The sequence below is a fragment of the Hypomesus nipponensis genome, chromosome 6, assembly GCF_054491055.1.
Source record: "Hypomesus nipponensis isolate SF chromosome 6, ASM5449105v1, whole genome shotgun sequence".
NCBI lineage: Eukaryota > Metazoa > Chordata > Actinopteri > Osmeriformes > Osmeridae > Hypomesus > Hypomesus nipponensis.
The window spans coordinates 6,703,112-6,730,920 of record NC_140366.1 but is presented as its reverse complement, the minus strand read 5'-3'; the positions used below and the strand labels follow the sequence as shown (position 1 = coordinate 6,730,920).

Below are 27,809 nucleotides of genomic sequence, written 5' to 3'. Positions count from 1 at the left end.
ATTCTTACAACATTTCTTAACAACAATGTTGTATTATTCAGACACAGAAAGTGTATCAACTATCAAACTCACTGTATGCTCACAATACAACATTAATAGTAATTAATACCTTCAACAATATGGTGTTACAATACTTGACTGTCAACGTAGTTAGATGGAAAGGGTATATCAATTTACCACACAATGTCCACACAATAGTACTGAACTAAATTATGAAGAAAAACTATCCTGCATTTCTTAAACAGAGGACTTTTCTAAGGGGAAATTTTCTAGGTTTTTGATTACTCAAAAGTCACCTATAACTTTCTGGGCTTTTGGTTTTCTCCCCACACAGTGGACAAATCATAAATGTCTGGAACGTAAAATATTTACAAATGTCAGTTAATCAAGCTGCAATAACTGCATATACATTTGATACACCAGACCCCAGTGTGTAAGAACTACAAATTTGCGTCCAGTAAACTATTCACCACATATTGTATCACATACCACACACACACATTTTCAGTATGTACAATTATGGTCATTTAGTCAGATAATTAAGGAAAAACGTAATATAGTGGCAACATTTCTATGACAAACAAACATGATTAGACTACACCACTAAACAATCACTTCAATATTAAAGATCTAATTTTTGTGATTGTAACTGAGAATAGTATTTACAGTATCATACTGTGTTTTACAATGTTAGCTTTTGTATTTGTAACAAGGAATGTTTAGTAAAAATGTGTTAACATTTTGCCATATTACACAAACAGCAGCAGTTTGGTTTGTTGATAATAGATTGTATACATCAACTGTACAAATACAAATTGTTTACAGATAAGTTACAACACTAAGTTTTTCTCCATAAAACTGTGTGATTCAATGTCTACCTCAGTACCCAATCTTTATTGGAATAAGCAAGATGATTTATATGATAAAGAATTGATATAAAGGGAATTTTAGTGGACTAAAACTTAAGCTAAACAGAGTACACAAGTAGATAATAATGACATCCTGAAGCAACTTCACAATGGCCAAAGGCAAAGTCAAGCATGATCCCTGCACTCTTGCGCCTCCCTGTGGACAATGGCAGAATTGTTCTGCTGCTCTAATAACAGTTGATCCATGGCGGAACTCATGGCGGCCTGGACTAAAGCGCGAGCGGTCTGCACAAGCAACCTCTGAGTGCACACCAAGTCCTGATGGTCCTTCATGAGGATAACACTCTCTTCATCCACCAGAATGTTGCCATCCTGGTCACAGGCATCTACCTCAGCCATGGGACTGCTCTTCACTTCATGGAGACTACATTGTAACACACTGAGTCCCTTCATCTCCATGTTTTTTAAGATCTGACCATTGTGCAAATTGTTTTGCAATGTGGTCTTGCAGACTGTATCCATCTCCTGGGATATGACCATAGCCTCGTCAGCATCCTCAAGTAAAATGATTGAATTTAAATCAGAGAGACACTCATTAGTGTCCATGGCAACACTGTTGACAGTATTGACGAGCCCATCATCAATGGCTTCCTCAATAATCCCCTCGTTATCTAAACACTGGATCTGATGAGGTTCATTCGTGTGAACCTTGTTAGCATCCATGGCAACATTAAGGCCATCTTTGACGTCTAAGGTTGTGCTAGTCGAGCAAGTAAGACCCTCCTTTGTTTTCATGGACCTCTCCCCTACCATAGAGTCCGTTTTCCTTTTCACATCCCTCTCTCTGTCCTCTGGGTCTTCTGTGTTGGGTGTTTTGTATCTTTCATCTGTTGCAGTGAGGCTCTCTGGAACCCCACGTTGTGTTTCCATCACTTCTGTAGTTCTTTCCTGGGAGAACAGGGTGCTCACATCAGCACTGACTGTCACTTTTTCAGTACATTGTTCAGTGAGTTCCTTACCCTCTTGAGGAGTGTTATCAAGCTGGACACCAGAAGAGCACGTGTGTTTGTCCCCTTCTTGTGTGGACTTTGGGTCAGAGTCAGCCTCTCTGTCTCCTGGGTCCTGGAGGTCTACTTCCACCTGAGGAACCATCAGCGATGTTTCCCTTCCTCCCCGAGTAAAGAAACGTTGCAGTTTGTTCCTGAAGGTTGGCGGTGATTGTTGAACATGCTTGACGCGTCTTTTTGGTTTCGCCCTTTGATGGTCTTGGGATGAGATTAAGGACCTTTTGAAAATGGGCCATCTCCGGATGACGAACCTTCTTTTCTTTTTGGTGACAGTGTCGTCTGATCTGTTTTTTAAACTCAGGGAGATGCAATCTTCTTCCACTAACTTCTTATCGGATTTTGTAGTCATATCAGTTGACGCACTATGTAGTGGAACTCCTGATGATTGGTTAGCATTCTTCCTCTGTTTCCTGAAACAAATGACTGCAGGATAAAATATCCTCTTCCAGCCACACTTTGCAGATGGTCTAATTTTACTGTTCTGATCCGAATTGTCACCGCTGGCTTCTTCCCGAGAGGAACCTAGCATTGTGTGTTCTGTCACCACCTCTGGTGAAGCATCCTCCTCTTCCATATTTGAGCATGTATGGAGGTCATCTAAAGTGACGATTGGCAACACATTCTCTTCAACTGCAGTATTTAGGTGTTTTGGGGAAGAGGAACTTATTTGAACTCCATTGTTAACAGTCAGTCGTTCATTTCTTTTTGCCCGGGCCTCAGATCTGTCATTTCCCTGGTTCTTAGACTTTGATTTTCCCAAGAGAAGTCTAGGTGGACCAGTCAGCTTCCTCTTCAAGACAACCTTATCCTGACACAGTCCATCCTGGCCCTCTTCTGTCACCATGGCAGCCTTCTAGTTCTGCAGTTATGTTGATGTTGTTTACTCAAAAGATTAATGCTTGATATATGCTTGATTGTAACATTGCTTACTGATAGCCAGGATGTTTCTGTGTTCTTCTTTCCTATGATTAGACAACACTCCAAACCTAATAAATATAAATAAAAAAAAAACAATTGTAAAAGTGTTGAATGATTAATTCAAAGTTATCATATAACATCCCAGTCATGACTTCATACTGTAATTGACATCGCATGGGTTTGCTAGATACATATTTGCTCTTTCATTAAATTGAATATCATCAAAATATATCTACTACTTTGAGCATGATTGTGAATTACCCATCAATAGTTTTTGACAGCTTTTGCTGTGACTATATTGAAATGACAGCAGTACTCAGTTTGATTTCACACACAGAGAAAGATATCCATCACCCAACTGTGACTCATGCGACACAATTCCACAGATGTTTCTCTGACCAGGCTTTCTCAAATAGATTAATAGATAAGGTAAATATCAGACGGCATATCAATGTGACACATCCTCGAGAGTCGGTTTGGTTATCAAGTGGTTTTAGAGATGCCCTCACTACTTAATGCAGTAATACGAGCTGGTTAAAATGGCACATTTAACATCGTTGTAACCCCACACATCTTCAACCTAGCTAATTCCATTGAATTCAAGAAGCTAAATGTATAAGAATATAAATTGTGTACCAAACGATGTTTTTTTTTTGTTTTCGTTTTGTTTGTAGGCTATTTAACTACAAACTGTCAATTACCACGTAATAAATCATTGAATAAATTCAAATTCAAAGCGTTCACATATTTTATGTGAAAAGTTAATACTGTTACTCGAAAATAAATTCTAAAATTGAAGGCTAGTTAATGGTAAAACATAACGAATAAAACTTGCAGCTTTAAAAAATCTCACTAGGTTTTTATTCAGAACTATGCAAGAGTAAACTAGCTCGAACTATAGAAGTGTAGACGTATAAAAACACAAATCCTACCTCTACCCGTTTTATCCTTGTTGTAATCAAAGTCTGTAAATCAGTCTCCTCAATGTAAGTAGCCTACGTTGTCTTCAAACAAACTGAGCTTGACAATCCTATTTTTGCGCGTGTCTGTTGCTTGCTGGAACGAGCAAACAATACGCACGATGACTGCACCGCCCTGTTTCCATGGGAATCAGATGAGTGACAATTGAGTTTGATATTTTTTTCCAATCAATAAAAGTTACTATACAATCTATATTCATCACTCAGTCACTGACTCTCAGATATTCCTGGATAATATATCCTAACGATAACTGTAGAAGATTTTAAAGCAACCTTTTATGGATAATGTCAATAGGCTGTAATGAGACAGTAGGCTATACAGCATTTTCAACATTAAATTTGCTCAGCCATAATCCCTGTTGATTCAACTTGACAGTTTTTAACATTTCATGAGGTTAACAAATGTATTGTTTTCCAGAGATCAAAGACTCATTTACTTAATACTTTTCAATTATGGCAAATATATATATATATATATATATATATATAAATATATTACACATTATATTACAAACACAAAAACCTGTAGCCTGCTGTAAAACATGCAAATTGCCTTGGCTGTGATAGATCACACATGCAAATAGCGTAGGTGAGTCATTATCTCTGGGTCATATAGTCTCTTTTAACGCCCAACATAGGGTAACGCCTTGATACATATTAATGAAATACATGTTACTTGAGGTGTACCGTTAAAGATTTACCCAAAATAGCTCAATATAGAAAAATCTAAATATCACTGACATAAAATACATCCCCCCCAATCCTTTAATGCAGGTCAATTGCTATAAATCTGAAGAGGAGTCTACGTGATGTGTATGTAGTGAAATAATCCAACAGACAAATATCTTGGTGCCTTGCTGTCCTTTGTTTTCTTTCTATCTATCTCTTTCCATTTATTTGTGTATCTCTCTACCTGTCTTTATATAGGGGGTGAGAAAAAACATATCTAAACCTTTAAACAAGACAATAAAAAGAGGAAGTGCAGACCCAGAAGTAAGTGTACACTTCACCAGCAGCAGTCTGTCCAAATACAGTTAAAGGGTCACTATTACAGTATTGTTCGGGTTTTGGTCAACTGGGAGTTTGTTACATATACTTGGGAGTGTGCAATTTACCTTTTTACATTACAGTAACAAATAATGTAACACAGTTCATTTTAGGGGTAGACTTACACATATTGGCATATTACTGCATTACTGTTTTATAGAACTATTTATGACAAGCATTTACAATTGCCAGTCCTTTGCAAGAAAGCATGCTGGGTAAGGGCTGGACAAGATCATTAGATATGATGAATAGCTGTGATGGGAATGCAATTATGTGATGTGCTGATATGTGTGGGGTTTGTGTTGCATGTGAATGCTTGTTTGTGTGTGCATGGTATGATGGTAATGTGGTTGATCAATTATGTTTTGTTTCTTCAATCTATTTTTTACATAAAATATATGCCGAAGCAATTAAATTGTGGGATGATGGCTGATGATATCAGCCTCAGGTGCTAGTGCTAACATTAGAAACAAGCATTCATGATGAGGATATAAATGTTATTTCTGTGGCTCCAGCATTTCTCCAGTAACTTTTAGTATTTCAGTCTTCTTGATAAAACTGTAATGTCAAGCCTGAAAGATTTAAAGTAGATCAAAGTGCAGATAAAAAACAACCTGGCTTTTTACAATATCTTGCTGAAACGTTTAATGGTCAAATTAAGCAAAGTGGTTCACAATGGCTTTTGTCAATACAAACAGTACAAACAGCCTGCATAATTTAGCTGCAGGACCAAGAATCATCAATGACTAGCTGATGAGTCATAAATCAATCATGTGACTCAGTACACCCTTTGTTTAAGGGCTGTCAATAGTCTGTCAACAAAAGTTGTCCCAGTTCCTAAGACAGCTCTATCTCTCCTGTCTGCCTCTACTATGGTGGCTTAATGGAGAGAAGTATATGAATGAGGAGACAACCGTAACGGTTGATGAAGACGTTGTATAAATGAGGTTGGTCGTTTTAGTCATTGCTCTCATCTTGGGAACGGTATTCCTCTTTGGGTGTCTCCGTGCCAATAAGGAGGTTAGGGGGGCAGAGTAGCCCAAGCCAATCGATATATGTCCTTGGACTCCCCACTGTAGGAGAGCGGGTGGTAGGGAAAGCATGCAAGCTGACTAATGAAGCCAGGTATACCAAAGCAATGTGCTGCATAGTCTCACTGCGTCTTTGACTTGGATCTGTCATATTTTCTATCCCTGACATTGGTTTTTTTATTAGTGGGATTCACACACAACTGGGATTTAGTTTAGACATTTTACAATGGCACTGAGACAACTTTTTTTAAAATTCTGCTGTGCTGAATAATGTAATTTGACTTGGAAATGTACTGTACATACTGTACATACAGTAAACAGACTATTCGCTTGTACTGTATGTTATAGTGACAACTGGCATGTCTGTCGGGAGGCTGCACAAGTGATGGAGAGAAAAGCTTAGTATGTGGCATATTCTGAGCAACTGTCGGTCTTCCACTAGACATCCCAATAAATATTTAGTAGCGAGAAGTCTCAGTGGCCTGAAAACCTCCTGAAAGTAATAGTCATGTTACATAAATGGATGTATTTCATGGCAAGCTGATACTGGTGATACATACCCATTGGCTTGAACCCATTTAGCCTTGGACCACAATGCATCACAATTTGCGGTGATGGACATCGACTGGTTCTTAAAAGATGCAAATTGATGTGATGTACAATGGCATTGGCACAATCATATTCATATTCACAAAATATTTTCAAAGACTGGATGTTAGCTTGAGTTTGCCTTGTTTAATTTGCTGTTCTATGCTCATTACTGTATGATACCTTGGATTCAACCACATGAAGAAACCAACTCTGAACTGCCTCATGATTTCAAAAAGCTTTTTTTTTTTTTACAAAAATACAAACAAATAACACTGCTGTGTTTCACTTAGTTTGCTCATCATTTGAAATCTATTCAGGAATATTTTTAATACGTCTTCCCCTCCCCCAAAAAAGGGAAGGTGACTGAAATACTAATTTATTTTACTTCTTGGAGGTGGTGCATTTGAAGAGAAGAAGGAAAAGCTCTTTATAGCCCTCTGAATATTGCATGACAAAAGTCAGAGAATATCCCAGACTCTCAGAGGAAAATTACATTCACAAATATATGCAAGAGAAGAAAAGATTAGAACCTGCTTTCAAAGACTCAGGTTGGAATTACATTATGACCACCAAGCACAAAGCAAATACTAACAACAACAAAAAACTACATTGAGTTGTGTTTTTCAAAATATACAAAAATGTCACTCACTTGCAGTTGGTTGCATAACAGGACAGAAAAAAAAACATTTTGAATTGTCCTGTCTACAGCACAGTATTTACAAGTATGTTCAGGTAAATAGTTTTTTATCATTAGAAAGACAAGAATGTTCTTTAATGGATGCTACTGTGCCTAATCTCTCTCCTTTCTCACGCGCACACGCAGATCAGTGAAGATCTTTCCTGGGTGGACATCTAGAGGCTGTGCAGTGCTGTGCTGTGCCGTAACCCACCATAATACAATTGTATCATTAGTACTTATAACTATAGCAACAGTAGGCTTTTGAAAAGGTCATAGACATTTCATTTCGCAATGTCAAGATAAGGTAGATATTGGATACCATCAACCAGCCCTTCAAAGGACAAAGGTAGCCCTGGCCACTTTCTCTGAAGTCAGTGTGTGTGTTCTGAGTAGGAGAGACTGTGGAGATGGAGAGATCGAGCAAGAAAGTGAGAAAAGAGAGAGAGAGAGAGAGAGCAGAAGAGGAAAGAATGGACGAAGGAGAAGGTAATTACTGAGGAAATATCCTTTTCTCATTATCTGTTCCTGTCTAAAGATGAGGACATTGTACCCCACTTGCCTGCAAAACAAAATCTCACACTTCTTTTAGATTGTGTCTTTTCCTTGTGGATTATACTTTTTCTTTGATTGCAACATATCTCTGTATTTACACACACATTGTTTTGGGCATGAATCCCTTGCAGGCTGGCCTGGTTCCCAAGAGACTGACAAGCTACAAAAACCTAACACTGCTCATCCATTCTTTGTCCTCATCATGGAACATGCATTCTGTATTCTACAGAATACTTTACATATCAACATAGCCTCTAGCAACAACCAAAAATAGTAATCAAAAAGTTGTCATGACATTCACCCCGAATAAAGTCAGTGTGAATCTAACAGAGTTGTGAACATAATTGTGTAAATAACATCAATGTATTTATTCCATCCACAGTGTTGAAACATCTTTGAGATGCGACTCAATTTTGTGAAGAAAGAAAGCCTGCAGCTACATGAGGTTAGCTCATTGGTGAAAGTCATAAAACAATGAAAAGACGACTTTAATTCCCTTATGTTAGCACCAACAGGTTATGGTGAGACATTTCAAGTTAAAGCCTGTAACAAAATACTGTAATGTCATTTTCATAGCCCCTCTATGTAATGACCAATGATGAGGCAATACAGTATGAATATCAATAGAAATATTACATTTGATTAAAATGTGTCAGGAATGATACATGTGTCCTAAATAACAACCAAATGAGATGGCTGCTACTTAGGACTGAAAGCCAGCATGAATGACACAGTCTGTCACACAAGTCTGGCTCAACCATTTAGTAAACAATAGGGAGAAAGACAAAAAAAGTATTGGAACACAGCCCATGACTGGGACTCATTAGTTGTATAACAATGATTTGACAAATGACTGTCAGATCAAATTGACAGTTCAATTCAATCAATGGCTTTTAACATACTTTATCCTTCTATTGGTAAGATTGAACATGAACCTTGAATAGCCTCACAAAATACATACACAAGTCTATGAAGCATTTGGTCAAGCCCTATAAAAAATTACAATTGTCATTTTGTAATTCCTACAACTTATTTTCACTTGTCACAGCCGAGGTGCAGGCAGACTAACAGGCAGGAGCAGCTAGTGTATGGGTCTTTCAAGGGAACACTGAGGCCCCCGGTGACACTTTGAGCTGTATACCAAGATATGGACTTGTGTGTTTGTGGGAGTGTATTTTTGAGTGTGTCTGAGGATCTGACCCTTGATTTTGACACACCACAGTAAGAGACTTTCTGGATAGAAGCACAAAAAATGAAAAGGGAAATATAGGCATCTCTGGCTGTCTGCGTAACTGTTTATCATTGTCCAGAGTGGCGGTTGATCAGTGATATAAGAAGAACATTCCCTCCTTTCATTGGGGTAAAGCCTTTTAGGAGAAGTGGGAAGAAAATTCCTTACCCAGGACAAAACTTCCACTCCCACACACGTTTGCCTCAGTATGGAGCTCCTTAGTGTTTGGGTCACTGTTTTCCTGCAACAGGAGATGAACCGGCAAAAACTGGTTCTGTAGTGGATATGTAAGTTAAAAGCCTGTAACCTCCATCAATCTTAGTAAGTGGGCCCATCGTTGGCTGACATCAAACAAAAGAAAGGTAAAGGGGGGCGGGGGGTGAGGGAACATGAAAGGATTATGAAAGAGTGGTAAAGGGAAAGAATGGGAAGAGGCAGAGAACATAAACAATTGAAATAATTCATGCACATGTGACATAAAGTGCAGTGTAAGAGATTGGAACATGAGAGACAGACAGAGAAAGTGAAAAAAGAAAAGAGGTAAAAAGAGAGGCAGATACAAGTGTGTGCAAAACCAATACTGTGGATCATTAAGAGGTAAGTAAAAAATACTGATTTTTCCAAGTCTATTCAAAGACTTTCTGTCCCTATTCTTTTCCATATGGCCTATCAAACCAAATTGCTTTTGACACCTGTTTGCTTTTAACAGTGGCCATATGGCCCTCCAACGTTGTAATTAAGTTAGCGCCTGACTCACTGGCCAAACTGCCATAAACGTCACTATTCAAATGCAGAGCATGATCAAATAACAATTGTGAAACTCTCTTTAAATTGAACTAAATTTAATTAAATCTTTAGTCCAATGCCAATTAACTTAAGTATCAAGTTGGTTGTAATTTGGTCATTCAGCCCCACCCCTGGAACTCACCTGGGACTGACGGGGTCTATTTGCTTTCTGTGCAGAGGTCGTTGTCATAGAAACAAGAGAAGGTTGATGCTTGGGGTGGTGACTTGTATGAGGGACACAGAGGGAGAGAAGGAGATAGAGAGAGTAGGTAAATTATGTTATCTGTGGTGCAGATGGGCTTCAATAAACAATGTAGCAATAAGCAATAAATGGTTAACAATGGGAGAACACAGGAAATTAATGCATAAAAAACATTATGAAAAACGAATAGTAGTACCATCTAACTTGCTCTTGGTTGTCGTGGTGTTGGTGGTGGTGTGTGCATGTGTTTGTGTGTTCATAGAAAAAGTAGTAAATCATTTGTTAAGCTGTTAATAATGACATAAACACACAAACAAAAACAGACACACATATACACATACACACACCATCTACCCCTTCCCCTCACACATGTACTTTCACTTCACAAGCAGATGGATGGAATGACTGAGGGCACAACTTGAGACCTGCAGCAGACACTTCTTCCTCCTCACCACACGTTCAGAAACCCTGACGTAAGCTAGCAAGCCTGGGTAAAAATATCCCAACGGTGCGTGGTTAATTTTGGGCCACAATGTCTGAGCCCTGTCAACACTTGACGCTGCTATGACGACTCACCCACAAATAGTGGCGTTGTATTAGACAAGAATCTATGCATTCCTCTGCATTCAGATGAAATGCCTTGAAGGTCAAATCTGACTTTGTGCTCTTATTGTATTGACATGTGACTGTTTCCAAACAGGAGGTGGTATCTGGGGACATCCGCTTCGTTGACTTTCCATCTATATTCGTTTTATGGAATGTCATAATGGACATGCAGTTCTTTCTCCTTCAATTGCCATCAGGCTTTTGTTCTTACCTAAAACATGTGCTTTGGAGAATACGTTTTAGTATTGTGATATACAGGGCCTTGTAAAAATACTTGTGTTAATTGCTCATTTATTTATAAATAAAATGAAGAAATATGGAATTAGCATGAATCTCATCACTTACATTTATCCATTTAGCAGACATTTATCTACATAAACGTAGCCATGTTTTGTACTTGGCCAAACATTTCTTGCATGTAGTGGCCTTTTAAATCTGTAACCCCTCAGCATCACTGAACTCTTGGTACAGTAGCTCATCTGGTACTACATGTTAGCAAGTCAGCATCAAATCATAACACTACTCCTAAACTTGGAGTTGGATAACCATAACAGTTGTTTCTCCTGTTGGATTTCCCAAACATTGCTTAATGGAAAATGTGTCCATTATGTCCAAGTAATGAATCAATCAGCAGCAATCAAGCAACCTACGGCAACAGTGTTCCTGGTTTGGCAATGGTTTGTTTCCTCAGACCTCGGAAAATCTGTTGTAGGACCATGTTGCAGATGTATTTTTTGTAATTCCCTTGAACATGAACCCATGGGTTGTTTCCTATGACAAAGCTTTGCTGACACAAAAGTCTTGGCAGAAAAGTATTCTTACTGTGCCCACTAAGGGTATAAGGAACCCGGCTCCCACGTTGGCACGGAGGTCTCTAATGGGCAGAGTGAAGGCTGTGGGCACGCCTTTCCTTTCGGGGTCGTGGGACAGGGACAGGTGGGTCTTTGCAATGCAAATGGGCAGATTGGCCAAGCCCTGGGAAAAAACACGACATTCTCAAATATCAGTTTCCTTGATAGCAGCAAATAGTTATTTTTCAATGAGAATGATGTTAGCTTAGTTCGAGAATTCTACATTTTCTTACCACAAAGTCTGGCATTTAGCAGATCACAACAGTATAAACTTATAAAGGTGTATTGAACTTTGTCAGGTAAGTAGACATGGACATATTCTTTGAGTTTTTCAATGTTTTTCTTTCACTAAAAGCCCATCAGTCTCATTTGTGCTCACTTGTTTCGTGTACTGGGCTAAACTCTCCTGGGCCTCTGCAAGGAACTCCACATCGTCAGCACCATACATCGTCTTGGCGATAATACGAATCTTGTCCACAACAGGAGCCTAAGGGATCAACAATGTTACCATTTACACATGTTTGCAAACACGTGTCTAATAACAATTACCAAAAATAGCTGCATGCAGCGATGCGGGTTCCTCCGCAAAATATTAGAAGATCGAGTGTTGGACTTGGAGAGCAAAACTACTTAATGTATGGCCAACAACAGGCTGGATGGGGATTTGAACTCATGAGCATAAGGTTACATATCAGTCTCTCTATCCTCTCTGCTGCACACCAACTGTTGAGATTGTATGAATAGAAAGGGCAGAGTGTTAGCATTGGTCAGCTTTTGGACAAAGGTTGACATTTCAAGGTGAAATTGCATGAAATTGTGCATGGTATTTCAGAATGATGTCATCCTGTTTAACTAAACAGATAATCAAAATGATGACAGGCCAAAAGATAATGGCTGGATTCCCACCTACTACCTTATACTATACAGGTCACCATCCCAGCCCAATGAGCTATTCTCAGTGTTGAATAGTGTCATGTTCAGTAACTGTATTAAAAAGTAAGCTGTTTCTCCTGTGGTAAGGGTTGTTAGATTCAGCCAAAGTTGAAACTGCTTGTACATTTCCTATGAAAATGGTACGACGGGATGACTGGGTTGCTGCTGTAAAGAATAACTTACTTAGTTTTTTTAAAAGGTTGTTTGGAGTGCCATAACTTGTCATGGAAGTGAATTTCAAATCATGCCTAGCATCAGTGGAGATGTGTCCTGGCTTTGGTTACTGAAATGAATTTGTGCAACAGACAAGGGATCCACCTGAACAATCAATTTACTTCATTAGAGATAACCATTAGCGTCATCTCTACCCTGAGTAGACTACAAGTAGCTAGCTACCTGGCTTGTTTTGCAGTGGTTTACACAGTCTCGCTAAACAGATGATTGGAGTGTTGTGATGGGATCAAATAAACACGCATTGCTATGTTTTACAACTGGAGGATCGGAAGACTAGAAACCGTTTTGTCAGAATAAAAAATAAACTATGCCTCTGACTGGTTTTGACCTACAACCCGTTGCTTACCAGCACAGCATCTCAGCCAATTGAGCCATTCCCAGGCAGGGAATGCACAGAGTTCAATAACTGGAAAATAAAAAAAGCTCTTTCTCCAATGGCGAGCATTGTCAGATTTGGTCCAAGTTCAAACAGCTGTAATTCAGTCATATTTTGACATATCAAGGTGAAACTTTGCATTGTACTTCCGAGGCATATCACCTTAAAGCCTATTAGGTTTGAACCATCCTTCAAAAATACATTTGATTTATTGACACAAACATATTGAGGCAATGTGGAAATTTACATAAATACACCCCTTTCAGCCATTTTGTACTTGATTCAATTGGCTTAAGTAACATTTTTGAATACGTCAATGATACATATATGTAAAACATTTCAAGTCATTCAGACCTTTGGTTTAAGAGAAGAGTAATTTAGAATGTTATCCAAAATTATCACTGGACAGGAAAATCCATCATGGCGTGACCGTATGGTTCCTTGAGGCTTTTTAGTTCCTCATGAAAAATGAGGCATGCACACAGAGTTTCAGTAGAATTGGAGCAATGGGGTGGAAATGCTGCAATGGGAGTCAGATGGCTGAGTGGAGAGGGAGTCGGCTAGTAATCAGAAGGTTGCCGGAACGATTCCCCGCCCTAAGACATAACGTCATTTGGTGTGTCCTAGGGCAAGGCACTTCACCCTACCTGCCACGGGGGGGATGTCCCTGTACTTACTGTAAGTTGCTCTGGATAAGAGCGTCTGCTAACTGACTAAATGTAATATAATTGCTATCACTTTGAAAATTTGACTTTTGGGCGTGGCCTGTGGCGCCCCCTATGGTCCGATGTGGCCCATATTTTGTGTGGGGGTACCCACTTGGATATAGTATCAATGTGCCAGAGTAGAACATTTATGACCAGGGACTTTTTGAGATATTGGGGTGCAAGGAGAAGAAAAAGAATAAGAATACAAACAATAACAATAAGTTCCCTCCTACCGGAGGAACTCTAATAATGCTTGCAGGTTGCAACAGTAGCTTTCTAACAGCTTGCTAGCTATTACTAACCTATATTTAAAAAATGGTCACCACCACAAAGGCTTGTTTTAACACTAATTGAGGGATTACTACTAGCTTGTTAGAGTCCCAACTTATTGAAACACAGGACTCCCACCTGTTCCGTGTACCTGTTTTTATAAACTATGTCCTGTGGTCAAAGTGTGTGGGAGGAACTTCAGAATGATACATTACAGTTATTATTAACAACGTTGTTAAAGAGGTCTGACATGAAACTAAGGCAATATCACGGTCTCAAACAGCTTCATCAGACACATTTTTGAGGAATGTTATATTGTTGATATTGATCCAAATACAACAGGAGGCCAACGGCTGATTAGTTTCTTATGTGTCAGATTAATTAATGGGCTTTTCAAAGCAGCAACGAGATGGAACACTTTTGGGGTGAAAGTGTGTTTTGTTTATTTTTACTGGGAGCATAAATGAAAAAATGCATCCTTTCTCTCCTGGATCTGGAGAGGGTGTAGATCTATCAAAAGCTCCCATCAACTTTTGGGTCTTTCACAAGAAGGAAGGGAGCAAGGAGTAAATAAGGTCTCCACAACATGGAGCCTAAGGATGTGTACAATACCTCAAGTTCATACAGGAAGCTGAACTGCCGGGGAGTTTCTGCGGCCCTCAGTATCGCCTCGGCCAAAGCCACAGATCCAGCGCCCCCTTCAGCCCAGGGTGAGCATGGCACTGCCTGCACCGCACCTGCTTGGCTTGCCTGGGAACACACCAGTTCCAGCTCTGCAGCAGTATCAGTGCTGTAAACCAACAAGTATCCTTATTAGATTAACGTATTTCACTGACGCGCATGTAAAAAAAGGCAGCAGTCGCAAATGATAAACATGAATGCAGTTTGACATTTACAGTCACCTAGACCCTTGTCTACATTTAAAAAGTATGCAGATGATTGATAAGTAGAGTAAATATCGAACCAAAATGTATTTTGTGAAAACTATCCTTGCAGAGTGCAGAAATGATCAATCCATGCAAGTGATACTCACAAAATGATGGTATTTTCAAAGAAATCTCATGAGTAATCGCAAACAAACAAATTACAATATATTACATTTATTAAATGTATTTAATATGACCTGTAGATCACTGCCCCCAGGCCACAGTGTTAATATACAAATGCTACAACAGGCAATATTTACCCAAAATGCATTATTTAAACTTGCGTGAAATTAATTGAACATGAATCAAGTGATATTTTGAAACACATAGAAGGTACATGTTGTGATAATAAAACAACAAATACACTATACATTCACCTGAAGGTATTGACAGCCACCACCACAGGCAAGCCAAAGGCCTTGGAATTCTCCACTTGTTTCTTCAAGTGGCTGCAGCCACTCTCCAACAACTTCAGGTTCTATGGAGGACATTGTATTGCTCTTACAAAGGTGGCAATCTTGATTTCAGGATTTTTTTAATGTTTATTTTTACTGATGCGTTGCACTGTAACAGTTTGATTTGATTTAAATGTTTTGAGTGATCATAGCCCAAATATTGCTACTTTTAAATACATATTTTAGTCCACAACAACATCATCAGAGTGAGAGGGGAAGGTTTGAGAGACAGATACAACTGAAAGGTATGTTACCTCTTTAGAAGACTCTCTGGGAAGGGTTGAAGCTGCAGAGAGCTGTTGAGGAGAAAGGAGGGAAACCTATTAAAGAGGTGTGGTATAGTGTGTCTGTCCTCTTGTCAAGTGTTTATTTTCTTGTTTTTTCTTTGTGCTTTTTGCCATCAAATTGTGTGCTGTCATATTCTTCTTGCCCTTTTGCTGTTATTTTCGCTTGGGTGCACTCCCACAGACACCTATATCCACTCTATTCCCTGTCAAACAAGAAACCCCCCTTGCATGACTATCAAAGATTATCGTATCGTAATTGGTTCATGATTATTCATATGCATAATTGCATAATCCGCCTAACAGGACTTTAACAGGAAAATCTCTCTCTCCTCTCAATTACAGGCCAATATCAAGAGGTTGGGAAATGTGGGCTTAATTGCTATATCTTGATTACAGAAACAAAAAGTGAATTATTTATTTACACCACAGTACTAACAAACTGCTTCTCAAATGACTTTCAGAACAGCAGCTAATTCCCGTTTACCTCTCCTTGAGTGTACTCAATGTTCCCTGATTTCTTGCCTCCTAAGACTTAAGAGTGTTTGTTAACTGAAAACTAATTAAACCCTTAGGCAAAAATGAATCACAGGTTCCTGAGCAGTGTTTGTTGATGGTGCCTGCAAAAGCCAGAGTGTTCACGCCTGCCGATGTCACACGGTAACGCTTTGATTGGACGCTTCTATGCCTCCAAATATGGCCTTGTGTGGTGAAGAAGCTTCATTAGCAATGCATTCAGTACATGGGGGGATTACATGCCTTTTCCTATTATTGTACCATAACCTTTATTCGTGTGAGTCATAGAGAACTAATTTGCAATGTAGATATGCACCATTTATAGTGATGGGTTGGAAAGTTAATTGGCTCATCTGCGACAAACATCTATTAATAGCTCTACTTGACTGTGGCTTGGAGGTCAGGCATGTTGGAGGACCGGGTCAGTCAATGCATTGAATAATTGATGCTTATTTGAATCCCCCAAGGCAAGTGTGAATCCACAGTGATGCTTCAAAAAGCTGTGCTTTCTCACATTGTCAAGCTTTCTACAGGGATCAGATGACTGACATCCTATAAGATACTGTAGTCCCAACTGACAGTATGCAGACATACTATAGATAACATACTTTGTATATACAAATATATGTATGTTTTTTTTGTCAACAGTATGATGCCAGTATGTAAAAATAGGTAATTATTCTGTGTATACATGACCAGTGTGCCAGTGCATTCGACAGTCAACAAACTCAAAGTTAAACTTGATGGTGTAGTGACCCTCTTCAACCTGGTGCTAACCAGCCCCCCCACCCCCGTGTGACGGTGGCTCTCTAGAGGACACACTCACTGTCGGACCTCCCCCGTGCATCTTCAGAGTGCGGACTGTGACTACAACCACCACCACGTCGGGCCGCAGGCCGGAGGACCGACACTTGATGTCGAAGAACTTCTCCAAGCCCACATCGGCACTTCCTCCTGCTTCCGTGACTTGTGTGCGTTTATGTGAGTGTGTGCATGCGTATTGTGAAAGTGTGAAAAAGATAGAAAGTGTAAAAGGTTTGTATTGGTAATTCAGGGGATAATAGAGGAAGGGAAAGACAAACAAACATATTTTTCTGTTTAAGCATAGGGCAACAGAGCAATGTTTCAGAGTTGTCAGGGTTTTTTGACATCTCGGAAGTCTGTCACAATTTCAAGAACGTGGAGCTAAATAGGATTACAATAACAAATACAGTATCACACTGTCAAATATTGTTCACTTAAATGTGACTAAACCCACTTACCCACAACTCCATCTTGGCCCACCAGCTTCAAGGCAATCTGGTCAGCCAAAACGGAGGAGTTGCCATGGGCGATATCTGAAGATGGGCAGGTGTGAATAAACACTGGTGTCCCCTAGACAGAAAGAGAGAGAGAGAGAGAGAGAAGACAGGGACAAAAAACACACAAAGACAGAGAGACAGAGAGGAGAGAGAGGAAAATACATTGAAAGAGGGCACAAGAGATAACAAACAAAGGGAACTCGGGAAGAGGGTGAAAGGACAAAGAAGAGAAACAGGAATTGACAGAGTCGTGAGCCAAAAAGGTCAAATATACAATATAAGAGTATGAGCATGAACCAGCAATACCTAATCAAAGCAGACCAGACACAAGCCCGGAAATCTAAAATGGTCTTTGGACCTGTTGATTCATGCGCCAGCCTCTCACCTCCAGTGTCTGCATAAGGGTGGGCTTCAGCGCTTCTCTCATCAGGGAGGCCAACACCCCGCTAATTCCCTGTGGGAGAGGAGACACAGCAGGCTTTAATAACATGTTATTGGAATCACTCAGGGTTGAGATACAATATTGCTTGCTGTCCTGCACACAGCTAATGGCCACGATACATACTGATGGCGGAAACGCACATCATTTGTGCGTCAAAGGGTAATTTCACGGAACAAGGGTTTGAAAAAGTATTCTATTTCTGTGTGGGATACAATCGTGCGTACTGATGTGAGCTCATACATATACAGTGCGCTATAAACACAAGAAACCGCATCAAATTTCCATCAAATGTATGCTGAGGCACACGCTCTACATAGAAACAAAGAGTACAGACATACATGCACACACACAGATGGAAATGTGCACACACTGAACGTAAGACGCTCATCCAGCATTCTATTTATAGGCTGCCTTGATAGCACACACAGATAGCAAGAGATGCACACACACACACAAACTAACCAGATCTTCAGTGGTTATTGGGTTGCCTTTGTGATTGGTGGCCACCACCATCCGTGCCAGGCGTCTCGTCATGTCCTCCCAACTGCTACTGAGGGCCAAGACAGCCATGATCTCATTGGCCACCCACCCACTCACCTGCTCCTACAAAACACACAAAATGGACAGATCGGTCAGGCAGGCTGTGTTAGTCAAAGGGCGTTAATGTGATGTCACAGCCTTACTGGTATACAGTATGGATGTCACGTAATATAGTTCTTACATCATTCCCTTAAGTTAATCAATTCACTCTAGATCTGGGCTTGTTCATTCTGTGGTGTGGGAAATTTGATCAGAGCAGGGAAGTCAAATTTGATCAAATAAATCCCATTTTCTAGGCATGTTTAATCCCTTTTTTTAAAAGCTAGCAACATCAACATAGATACAGATCTACTTTTGGGATTGTGAGAGCTGCCACCGTTCTAAACATTACAAAGAAGACATGAGTGATTCATAATGTGGTTGGTAACTCCTTTTACATACCATCTTTGCCTGTGGACCCATATCCAGACGGATCAGTCTGAGTGTCTCCTCTGTGTTCAGTGTTAGCGGGTCTGTTTTCTCTATACCCAGTCTCTAGAAACAACCATGAGGCCTACATGATTATTTTATTGATCATTTGAAAATAATCTTGAAACTGTTCTGATGATATTACAGGTTTTAAGCAAGATCTACAAACAAATATCTCTCACCTTTAGTCTATTGATCTGGGATTGGGAGAACTTCCTATGATTGTGTCTGAGAGGCACCAGTCGGTCAAATAAAGTCTGTTATGGGTGAAAATAAAACTGAGCAAATAAACAGCCATTTAGAGTTTGAAATCTGATTAAAGTATATTGCTATACTGTTGACTCGTTGACTACAGTGGACTTATCTTCCAGTACTAGCTGGTGTAAACACTTTAATATTATGCTACCCCTAAGGCATAGACTGTATTTGATATTTCGAAGTACAACTACATGGCCAATGTGCTAATCCCAAAATTGTTCAATTCTTCACATGAGGTTCGCTTAGCAATATATTGTGTGTTGTTACCTTGTCAGACTGGGTGGATTCAAAATGCAAACGGGCATTGATAGTGTCCACCACAAGCCCACTGGCAGCAATCACAGCTTGGGTATCTCCATTGAGGTGAAGACTGACCTGAAAATAATAATAATAATAATAATATGTTTAATTTATATAGTGCCTTTAAAGAGCTCAAGTTTCCAGAGAAAAAGTTCAGCAGATCGAATACTACTATATGTAGTGTTCCTTGATGTGCAGAAAATGCAGGCAAGAAAACAAAAACCAGAATGTTTTACCTCCTCCATGGGAAGAACTTGAGAATAACCTCCACCAACAGCACCACCTAACCACAAGGGATAATTTAAGGCTAAACTGTATCTCAGCTCATATCTGCAGTGTAATGAGATGCACGATCTGAAGACACCAAACCATCTATCAACAGCAAATTTGTTGATATGCAATAACAGATTATGGATACTGACTTTTGTTGATCACTTCACAGACAAAATAACCATTTTCTGTCAAATCTATTTACACTCACTTTTGATCCCAAATGCAGAGCCCTGAGTGGGTTGGCGGACGCAGGCAAAAGAGTTGACATTCAGGTGAGCCCCCAGGGCCTGTGCCAACCCTAGTGTGACAGTAGACTTCCCATCACCCATTGGCATGGGTGTGATCCTTCAAGAGGAGGGCAGCAACATTACAGATGAGATGCAGTACAAGCAATATGAAAACACCATCACCTCTCCGTACAGTAAGTATGTATTTGTGCCCAGGAAGAGTTAATTTCGGGGTTGGTTGAAATATGTTCAGAGAGAAGTGACCTCACCCTGTAACCACTACATATTTCCCATTGGTTTGTGCCTTGAGGCGCTTCATGACATCGAGGCGAACTTTGGCTCTAGTCATCCCGTATGGCTCCGCCTCCTCTGTGAAAAGTCCAATCTCTCTGGCCAGTTGTGCAATCGGCTTTGGCGTGCAGGAGTGTTGGATAACATCATAGCTGAGAAGGTTGAGGTGGCTAACTTAATATAATTATGTAATTGCATGGTATTTTTGTCTGAAGTGTGCATAGTAGAACTTACGCATAATGGAATTTAGTAAAAGTAGTATATCAGTAGTATAAGATAGAAGTTATTTAATAATGACAACTAATTACAATTAACACAAAATATTAGTGTCCTTCATAAATAATTCAAAAATACGTAAATTAGGATGTTTATGAATCATAAATAACTGTCCTATGTATATCGTACTGCAAATAGGGTTGCTGGTTTATACCTAGGCTGAGGTTTCTGGAGTTTCAACTTGGAGTAGGAAATGTTCCACTTCCCTGCTTCGTAGGTCTTCAGAAAGCGCTTGGCACTCTGGACAGTGTTCTGTTATTGTTGTAGCAGTGAGTGAAGAAAGACACAAAGACATTGATTTGATCAAAACCATCCTTACTTCACGCTGAATTTAAAAATACAATCGCAATAACAAAATATTATGTATTTTTTGTCCTAATTTTAGTACCACTACATGGGAGAACTAGTAGTTCACACCAAATTTAAACATGCTCTTTATCTGGTCATACCCAAGGATTATCCACGAGTATTGCCTGTTTTATAGAAACATAAAAATGAAGCACCTAAATCCAAAAGACACAATTCAGTTTAATACAATCTTAAGAGAGCCCCCACACTCCCCACCAAAACAAAATGAGTTATGGAAAAACAATTTGTGGGAAAAAGAACGACCTAATAAACAAACGTGAAAAAACAATATGAAAGTAAATGAATGGTTCTTTAAAAAGTGCTTTGCCTCAGCAACAAATCAAAGCCATTATACCTTCACATACAAACGTGATTTGATTGAAACTGAATGGAGATCTTTCACACTAATGCGTAAAACTAAACAACATCCCTAACTCAGGTGTTACGTTGAACAGCAAACTACCTCCATTAGCATGGCAACCGTCATGGGACCCACTCCCCCAGGTACCGGGGTAATGTACCCTGCCTTCTCCTTGGCAGAGGGATAGTGGACGTCCCCTACCACCCGCTTACCACTCGGCTTGGTCTCATCTGCAAGGGTCAAAAGATCCAAATAAGAGATGAACGGTCAAGTTCTTCACATGGTTCATACATTTCAATGTGCCCCTTCTAGTTTTGGATTTGAAATGATGACAGATCCCACAAAGAGAGTGGTCAAAATCTTGTAGATTCTTGGAGAAGATATTTTAAAAGTAGACATGGTAAACAATGTTTTCTTGCTTGCTCCTGGGTTTAGAAGGCCCTTGGTGGAGTTAAATGTGTCGACTACAGAACATACCTTGTATGTAGTTGATGCCGCAATCTATGACAACGGCTCCCTCTTTCACCCACTCTCCCCTCACCATCTCAGCCTTCCCTGCGCCTACTACTAAAATGTCTGCTCTGCCAACCTGGAAAGAAGATGTTTTTTTATTAAACATCTGTCAAAACATCAGACAAGGCATCTACTTTTGATATTATGTACAATTCACAGCAAAAGGCCTTAAATATTTGCAGAATTATAGATCAGCATGATACCATGTTAAAACACATGTACTTGCATGTCTGAACACAATTAGAGGGTTGAGTGGCTAAGTTTATGAAGACACTTGAGTATCTTTGGATGACAGTTAGTCTAATAGATGAGCAAGGAGTCAAGATGTCTTGGCGTGCACCCTTTCATGCTTCAGACGGCTACATACTGTATGGTTTGAGACATACGGTTTGGAAAGAGAGATAGAGAAAGAGAAAGAAAGGTTGAGAAAAACTTGATTTAATTATTGTACTGCATCTCATCTGTAATGTTGCTGCCCTCCACTTGAAGGATCACACCCACGTCAATGGGTGAGGTGAAGTCTACTATCACACTAGGGTTGGCACAGGCCTTGGGGTCTCACCTGAATGTCAACTCTTGCCTGCATCCACCAACCCACTCAGGGCTCTGATTTGATTTGATAATTACTTACAGCTTATGTGGTTTGAGAGGAAACACTTAAAAAGACAGCAGAGTAGGAAAGGGTGAAAAAAAAGGGAACAAAATTCATCTGACACAATAATTTTGAAGTGAAGTGGGAAATGGTGGGACTGGAAGGTTCCGGCTCTTGCCTGAGCGGCTAAGTCGTGTGTTCTAGAGTGGCAGGTGGTCACAGTGGCATGGCTCCATAGAAGCAAGTCATGCATTGGAGCCCCAACTATTTTACTGCGTCCAATGACCACAGCGTTCTTCCCTGCAACTGACACACCTTAAGAAAAACAACAACAGCGACTTTTCTGTAAAATAGAAAAGTGCCTATTTACATTAAATTTGCTTAATATATTGGACTATTTGTCAGCAAATCACACCAATGCAGTTGCATTGCATATCATATATTGATCCCTTTGGCAAATGCAAGGATTACCTGTTTGACCAATGAGCTCCATGCAGCCATTGGGGGTACAGGGGATAAAACAGTCCCCCAGGTCTCCACGAGAGAGCTTTCCTGCATTAATGCTGGTCAGGCTGGAAACATGCACACACACACCAACACAATTGGAGGTAATTCATTAAATATGCATTGCTATTGGAGCCAAATGCCATCTTTCTTGGTAAGGATGAGAGAGAGAAATTCAGAGTTCATGCACCCTGTAAAACATAACCATCACTGCCTTAAGCAGTCGACACCAAAATCAATTTTCATTAGCTTTCAAAGAGTGGTGTATCAGCAGTCTAGAACTGTTTCCAACTTCTCCCACTGAGTTTGAAAATGAAATGCACGAAACAACATCTGGTCATACACAAAGCTCCTAACTAATAAATCCAACTGTACCTTCATAAAGTGGAAAATACAATATATAAACATTTTGACATGATAACGCAATCTCTAATCTTTGAAATATTCCCAGCAATACCCATAGAGCTTGAATAGAAGGATCATGTAAATAATTCTTGGATAATGTTTCGTTTGTTGCTAAAGCAACAGCACATCTCGGATTTAGACTTTCAACAAGAGTTCAGAACACAACAGATGTCACCATTTCGAGAGGCAATCGTTTGTGGGCGAATGCCTGATAATTCTGGAACGTAGACAGGGTTCTGGCCATCTGGGCAGGCTCCCTAGCTCGAGAGCAAAGAGCGGACACTCCCGATAGGGGGTCTAAACAGGTTGGATGGAATCAGTTGGAACTGGAAGAATCCGGGAGCCTAGTATGTTTGTATGTTTTGTGTTTGAGTGCAAGAACTTATGAGTAGGTGTGTGTATTTGCAACTATGGGTTGGTGGGTGATGGGTGGGTGGTTGGGTGGGTGAGTTCATATATTAGATGATACATTTCTTATATTTTTTGCTTCAGTCACAACATAACCTTATCTTTTACGACTACTAGACTCATATTTTACAACATCTACAACCTCCACACCGACTGACACATTTAATGGGTCATTACAACCTCACAGGGGTCAGCAGAATTGATGGAAGTCCAACCCTGAGTCGGCAAAGCTCTGGTTCATAAATAAATATATCCCTGTCAGTCACAACCACCCACATAAACAGTACTTCTGCAAGCTAACTGCTAATCATCTAAGCCTCCTTTGTGAAGAGGTTTGGTATCGCTGTAGCCAAATTGTTTAAAGTCCAATCGACATTTAAAAGAAAATATAAGATGACTTGACAAAAAATCAAAAGCTACTCACCCGTCAACATCTTTCTCCGGTGCTACAGCGTTGGTTACCTTCTCTGTGTCTATTGGGTGGACAGAGTCCAAGGGTAACTGGACGATGAGGCCATGTACGGCAGGGTTTTCGTTGACAGCCACAATACTGCGTAGAACCTGTTTCAACCGAGGGTGCAGTCAGTGAAAAAACAATGGAATTGTGTAACTATTTATGCAGTTAAGATGAACACAAGGGTATTATGGTTGTGGAGGCTATCCTATAAGCCTCAGCGTGGACAGTAAAGTGTTCCCAACGCATAGCAAATAATCCTTGGTCCAGGCATGAGCTCTCTTTGGGTGGTGTTCCCATTTATTATAAAAATTGAAATCTGTACATAAAATTGTCCCTTTCACCGCTACGGTAAGAACCCTGTGTTCCCCGCCATCCACACCTTTCCCTGATTGATTAATCACACCTGAGGTGCCACACCCAGGGCAGTACCGGCCCAAGTGGCTAAAATAAGTAATACTAAAATAAACCTAACTAAAAGGTGGATAGAAATGGCTCCTACAACAGTAAAGAAGGCCTGTGTGGATAAAAATAACAAAAATTATCCCAAAACTATAGGCTAATCTGCTCATAAGACATCTGTATTGAGGGCATGGTGAACTGGACATTGAAATGTAAGTGATTCATTGAGGTGGATAAAGTTTAGGGACTCACCTCATCCTCTTTGGCAGTTTTAGGCAGCCTGACATGACTGGCACAGATTCCAATCTGCGAACATGGTGAGGGTGTGAAATTAAGCGTTAAAAGGATGTTCCACCTAAGCCTATACATATCCATTAACCATAGAAGAGGTTCAGTAGGGATTTGGCTTTCCTCTACCTTCCTGTATCTACACTACAGTATTTAGTATCAGATAAGAAGCAAGTAGGTGCTAATCTTACCTCGGCAGCAGCTTTTAGCTTCATGCTAATGTAGAGATTAGAGTCCTCTCGGTCTCCCACCTGGTTATAGTTAAACAAGTTTTTAACTCTTTATTCAACCTACCACCACAAACAAGGTGTGTAAGTAATGCTACATTTAATTTAATTGTCTACTTCACTGGCAGATATAGCTTAAGCCAAATAGGTAGCATTTCAAAAGAATGTGTGTAAGGTGCAAGCAAACAATTTAATCTTTAAATAGCTTAACATTTGATTAGAATATCCTTGTCTGCTAATGAAAATGTATGGTTGTACAACAGCAAATAATATTTTACCTTTATCTGTAAAATAAGTTGGCATGAAAGCACACTGTCAGAACCGTGAAAAAGGATACACACCTGTAACACCACCAGACCTGGTCGGAAACCAGGGAACTGTGTCCTCATGTTCTCCACATCCTTATTCAACCTCTCCTTCACCAGCCTGTGCAGAGAGAAACAAACTCACTGTAACTTGAAGACCCTTTCACACATTGTGGATGTACAGTAAAATGTCACAAATTACAACAGATATACGTTTTATTTTTTTATGGCCTTTTATATTGTACATACTTAGCTATTCTAAATTGTCTATGTCACATTTTTTTCCTGTGATAAAAACATCTGAGGTCTACTTGGTTGGAGGCCAAACTGTAATGGACCCATTTGGTTTCCTGTGAGGGAATCCATATGCAAAACAAATACTTAAAGAGTTTACAATCATGTTAATGATTGAGAGGATACATTCAGCCTATATTTTTCTCCTCAGTCTGGTGTCTTTAAATGAAGAATCCATTGTAAAGACCATTGTTACTGTATATGCCATTACAGAAGACCTTTTTATATATAACATCTCTATGTATACAGTGAATTGTTTGTTGCAATGTTTGAATTGATTTACCAATACGTAATGTGATGTCCAATCTTATTGTTCACATTCCCTGATTACGATTTCAGTCTTTGGAACTTAAACACGAGTCATTTGATATAGAAGTTTTCTTCAAACATTTTCCCCTGCACAGTACATCTGAGTTGACAATAAACAAATGAAAAACTAGGGTATGAAATACCCTATGGATTTGACCAAATACTATGTAACAGAACCATCTTTGTATTGTACAATTTTACAGTACATAACATCATTGGAATATAACAAATAGTCTATATTTATATAACCAATTATTCCACACAGGACCAGAATGGAGCTCTCACTTAGAGGTCTTGTTGCCAGAGACAACAGTCGCTATGGTACGCCTCCCTTCTCGGCATACTGAGGCCCTTAGTCGAAGTGTGAAGGCGGCCAAGGAGAGCATGGCTGAAAACTGTTGAAACGTGCACGCACACTCAAACACACACACACAGTGCCACACACACACAACACAAAACAGACTGACACACACAACATGAAGTGACACACACAGTGAGCAGGTGAATTGATGAGCATCAAGAAAGATCTTACAATCCAAAGAGCTGGTGTAGTGCCCCAAAACATGCAAGTATACAGTAAGTATGAAAGTAAGTGCTACAAGTACATTATTGTTGTGCTAGAAAGTAAAAACTATTACAACAAACACAACAACAAAAGGGCACATGGCAATGCAAACAACAATTTTCAAGATACCAACAATGCAAAATATGTAAACAGTCTACTGAAGAGGAAATACATGCCTGTTTAAAAGCAAACTCCAAACGTAGCTTCAGTTGCCTGAGGACCAGGCCAGCCTGCAAGTGATCCACGACAAAAGGGAGACCAGGGCTTTTCAGAGGTTGTGTATACGTGTTTGTGTGTGGGTGTGTGTTTGTGTGCGTGTGTGTGTGTCTTCCACAGCCACTACTGGCATGCCTCTGTCACTACAGCTGGGGCTTCCACCGACAGTATCTTATCTCTGCCTCTGCCCTTTTTTCCATGGCATTCTTGCCTATTCCGGACCAAACATGAACTATAGAGATAAAATCCCAAGGCTAGTGGGACAGGGAGAGTGGACTAAGCAACGCTTTGTAGGCTCATACCAAATATCCAGAGGGAGGGAAGCCAAGTTAAACAGCAACCCAGTGGTTGGAGTGCATAGTGGGCCGTCCCACTGCAGGGTCCACAAAGCCAGCCAATCAGCAGTTTTGTTTGATGGGGAGTGTTTTTACATTACTGACATTCGAGGCACTCCAGCTTGGGAGAGCTAGGAACTGGGATACAATCCAGCATATATTTTCGTCCTAAAAAACGCAAAGTAAGCAGTAGGCGGAAAATTACTTCTTTGTGTCAAAGTTGGACCACACCGGATTACTTAATTCCTCATTCCAGTGCGGTTGCACAAGCAAGCACCTCCCTGTTTTTCAGCAACTTTATTTCTCTCACACTCCATTAAATGTCCACTTTCTTGAATGCACCATTTTTTCTCATTCCCTGGCCCCTCCTTCTTCCTAAGCATTCCCAAGGAAACAAAGTGAAAGAGCTTGGTCAGACCAAGCAAAAGGGGAAATGCCTGTTAACCCTAGGTTTGCCTCTGTGTGCACTACTGTACTGTTACGTCTACACCTCAATGAAATAGGCGCCAGGCCAACATTTTTACAGCTTAATCACCTACCGTTGATCAGTTAAAAATCTTGAATGTCTTGGGGAATACAATTGTTTTCCCACAGTAAAAAAAACTGCAATTGTCTGCAGATAAATGACTTGTTGCATATTAAATGACGATAATAATGATAAATGATGTCACAGGCATGGATAATGTGAACCAGTTATACAGTCCTATAGTGTACATATCCATTTTTTCAGAAAAATAATTTGTGCTTACAGTCCAATGAAAGACTGAATATAAAACATACCACAATGTATTTATTC

At 39.9% G+C, this 27,809-nt stretch overlaps 2 protein-coding genes across 6 annotated transcripts; both read right to left on the bottom strand.

Moving 5' to 3' along the window:
- Nucleotides 1–9: 9 nt before the first annotated feature.
- On the bottom strand, nt 10–9,207 carry LOC146286764 (uncharacterized). Its single transcript, XM_084699744.1, has 2 exons — nt 9,134–9,207; nt 10–2,922 (listed from the first exon to the last, which is right to left on the bottom strand). The coding sequence occupies exon 2, from the start codon at nt 2,778–2,780 to the stop codon at nt 1,035–1,037; it is 1,746 nt and encodes a 581-aa protein (XP_084555870.1). The 5' UTR covers nt 2,781–2,922; nt 9,134–9,207; the 3' UTR covers nt 10–1,034.
- Nucleotides 6,611–26,956, bottom strand: mthfd1a (methylenetetrahydrofolate dehydrogenase (NADP+ dependent) 1a, methenyltetrahydrofolate cyclohydrolase, formyltetrahydrofolate synthetase). 5 transcript variants are annotated; one of them, XM_084699741.1, is made up of 29 exons: nt 26,639–26,956; nt 26,183–26,359; nt 25,331–25,415; nt 24,954–25,013; nt 24,727–24,780; nt 24,043–24,179; nt 22,773–22,873; nt 22,480–22,616; nt 21,674–21,785; nt 21,299–21,426; nt 20,937–20,990; nt 20,642–20,739; nt 20,190–20,363; nt 19,902–20,038; nt 19,657–19,703; nt 19,388–19,495; nt 19,045–19,119; nt 18,836–18,928; nt 18,317–18,457; nt 17,798–17,866; nt 17,374–17,485; nt 16,938–17,077; nt 15,566–15,607; nt 15,234–15,334; nt 14,543–14,720; nt 11,790–11,897; nt 11,382–11,534; nt 9,894–9,975; nt 6,611–9,306 (listed from the first exon to the last, which is right to left on the bottom strand). In XM_084699741.1, exons 2-28 carry the CDS (start codon nt 26,281–26,283, stop codon nt 9,910–9,912), a joined length of 2,811 nt encoding a protein of 936 aa, XP_084555867.1. In that variant the 5' UTR covers nt 26,284–26,359; nt 26,639–26,956; the 3' UTR covers nt 6,611–9,306; nt 9,894–9,909. The 5 variants fall into 5 exon arrangements, with proteins under 5 accessions (XP_084555867.1, XP_084555865.1, XP_084555866.1 ...); XM_084699739.1 differs by having other exon boundaries at nt 6,611–9,239; nt 26,639–26,955; XM_084699740.1 differs by having other exon boundaries at nt 6,611–9,206; nt 26,639–26,955.
- Between the last annotated feature and the right edge of the window lie 853 nt (nt 26,957–27,809).